Here is a 2,236-nt window from a genome sequence, read left to right as displayed (position 1 = left end):
AAAGTTATAAATTGATATTTTGTAATAGAATCAGAATTTAATTAAAAAAGTTTCATTTGATGATCATTATATGGGATAGTTTTAATGAATATATATATTTACATATGCCCCTAAAAAAATCCTAATTGGGCCCCATTATCTTGACCACCTCTTTCTCCATTAATTTTCTTCCATTTTCATTACCCCAACAAATAAATATGTGACTGGTACCAATAAGGTGTTGGACACTCTAGTCATTTCCTCTTTAGCATTATAAATATAAAGTGTTCTTCTAATGAAACACAAAAACTAAAAGTTTAGTTAAGTATTTTGGAATATGTCTGCACCTCATATATATAAATATATATATATATATATCCTGATGTTATATTCGCATGAGCATATATACAATATAGTGATCTATTTCCCATTCCTCACAAGAGACGAAGATATAAAACCAAAATATTAATTGTAGATTACACCTAATGTAAACAACAAAAAAACTGTACAACAAGAACGACATTGTAATATCCATCTGTAGTTAACCTCGTAAATTTGGTAACCAAACTAAACGTACAAATCTCCCAAACCCAAGGACGATATATAAAAGGGCATCTTAGAATACAAACCCAACCACATCGATCGGCAAATAAAAATACCAAGAAGAAAATGGCCCCAAGAAATTCTCTCAAATTTTTCTCACTACTAATTTCTTCATTTGCCATTGTGCAGATGACAATGGCCGGAGATCCAGATATCCTTACGGACTTCGTAGTGCCACCAAACTTGAGTGCATCCAAAATAACTGGATCATTCTTCACTTACACTGCTCTCAGAACCATAGCAGCAGCTACAACCTTCAATGTCACCAAAGTAAGCATGAGCGAGTTCCCGGCGCTCAATGGCCAAAGCGTCAGTTATGCCGTTCTGCAGTACCCGGCGGGGACGACTAACCCACCTCACGTTCATCCTCGCTCCGCTGAACTCCTTTTCCTCTTCCATGGATCTCTGGAGGTAGGTTTTGTCGACACCACCAATAAGCTCTACACACAGACACTGCAAGCTGGCGACATTTTTGTGTTCCCCAAGGGTTTGGTGCACTTTCAATACAACGCCGATCCCAAGGTATTTGCCTTTGCAGTTTCGGCCTTCGGAAGCGCCAACGCCGGGACATCGTCACTTCCAAAGGCTTTGTTCGCCACTGACATTGACGATGACGCTTTGGCTATCTCTTTCAAGACTGATGTTGCCACCATTCAAAAGCTCAAGGCTGGTCTTGCTTCCAAGCCATAAGGAGTATCTCATATTGCTGAGGCATGACGTAATAGATTCCTGTTGTTTTGTTATATTGGGTGGTTTGCTTTTGAATAATTAATAATAATAATTTCTTTTTTCATGCATGTTTTTAAGGTTTTGAAGTATATGTAAATAATAAATTTCATTTTGAACTTAGATCTCATGCACATAATTTCATGATCTCTGGATTATATTAATTGCTTTTTGATTTTGTGGATTTTTTTCCACTTCAAATCTTGCTTTTGTTCAATAAATTATTTATAAAATGACAAATCCCTTAAACTAATTTTATGTAAATTAAATTTAAAACAAAATCAATTATTTATTTATTTATATCACTTTTGGATATCTATCTATCTCATATTGTCTTAAAAAAAGTTGATATGAAATGTCTTAATCAAGTAAATTGTATATATATATATATATATTCAAATAATAATAAAAAACGTAATAATTTGCCGCAGAAGATATCTTTTTATTTAGACAATCACACATTTGAATATAATATTTAATAAGACTATGTTAACCAACTATAGAACTTAAAAGGCCAAATATAGCAACTCTTTTATTTATTATTAACTTTTAATCAAGCATTATTGCTGGAAATAAAAATACAAGCATTACAGTATTGGACAGCTTAAGGGCCAAATATAGCAACACTCTTTTATTTATTATTAGCTTTGAATCAAACACAAGCATTATTGGTGGAAAAAAAAATACAAACCCTATTACAAACCTTACTCCCGTACCGTACAAGACTATAAGCTTTGGATAAAAATCCATTCCCAGAAAAACGATACATATAGCCAGCTGATCATGATAAATTAAGAGAAATATCACTTCTAATAATAATTAAGCAGGAACTTGGATGATATAGTTAAGTTTTTAGGGAATTGATGTTTTTGTAATATCTCAGCTCAAAGGAGCTGGTAGTGCAGAGGCATTTAATTTATATTCAGAG

At 33.2% G+C, this 2,236-nt stretch overlaps 1 protein-coding gene across 1 annotated transcript; it reads left to right on the top strand.

Annotated features, from left to right (window-relative positions):
* The first annotated feature begins 648 nt into the window (after positions 1-648).
* On the top strand, positions 649-1,272 carry LOC133793870 (germin-like protein 9-3). Its single transcript, XM_062231118.1, has one exon. It carries the CDS (start codon positions 649-651, stop codon positions 1,270-1,272), a length of 624 nt encoding a protein of 207 aa, XP_062087102.1.
* The last annotated feature ends 964 nt before the right edge of the window (positions 1,273-2,236 follow it).

Source organism: Humulus lupulus, chromosome 8 (assembly GCF_963169125.1).
Source record: "Humulus lupulus chromosome 8, drHumLupu1.1, whole genome shotgun sequence".
NCBI classification, from domain to species: domain Eukaryota; kingdom Viridiplantae; phylum Streptophyta; class Magnoliopsida; order Rosales; family Cannabaceae; genus Humulus; species Humulus lupulus.
The sequence above is the reverse complement of the archived record's forward strand: the minus strand, read 5'-3'. Positions and strand labels throughout refer to the sequence as shown.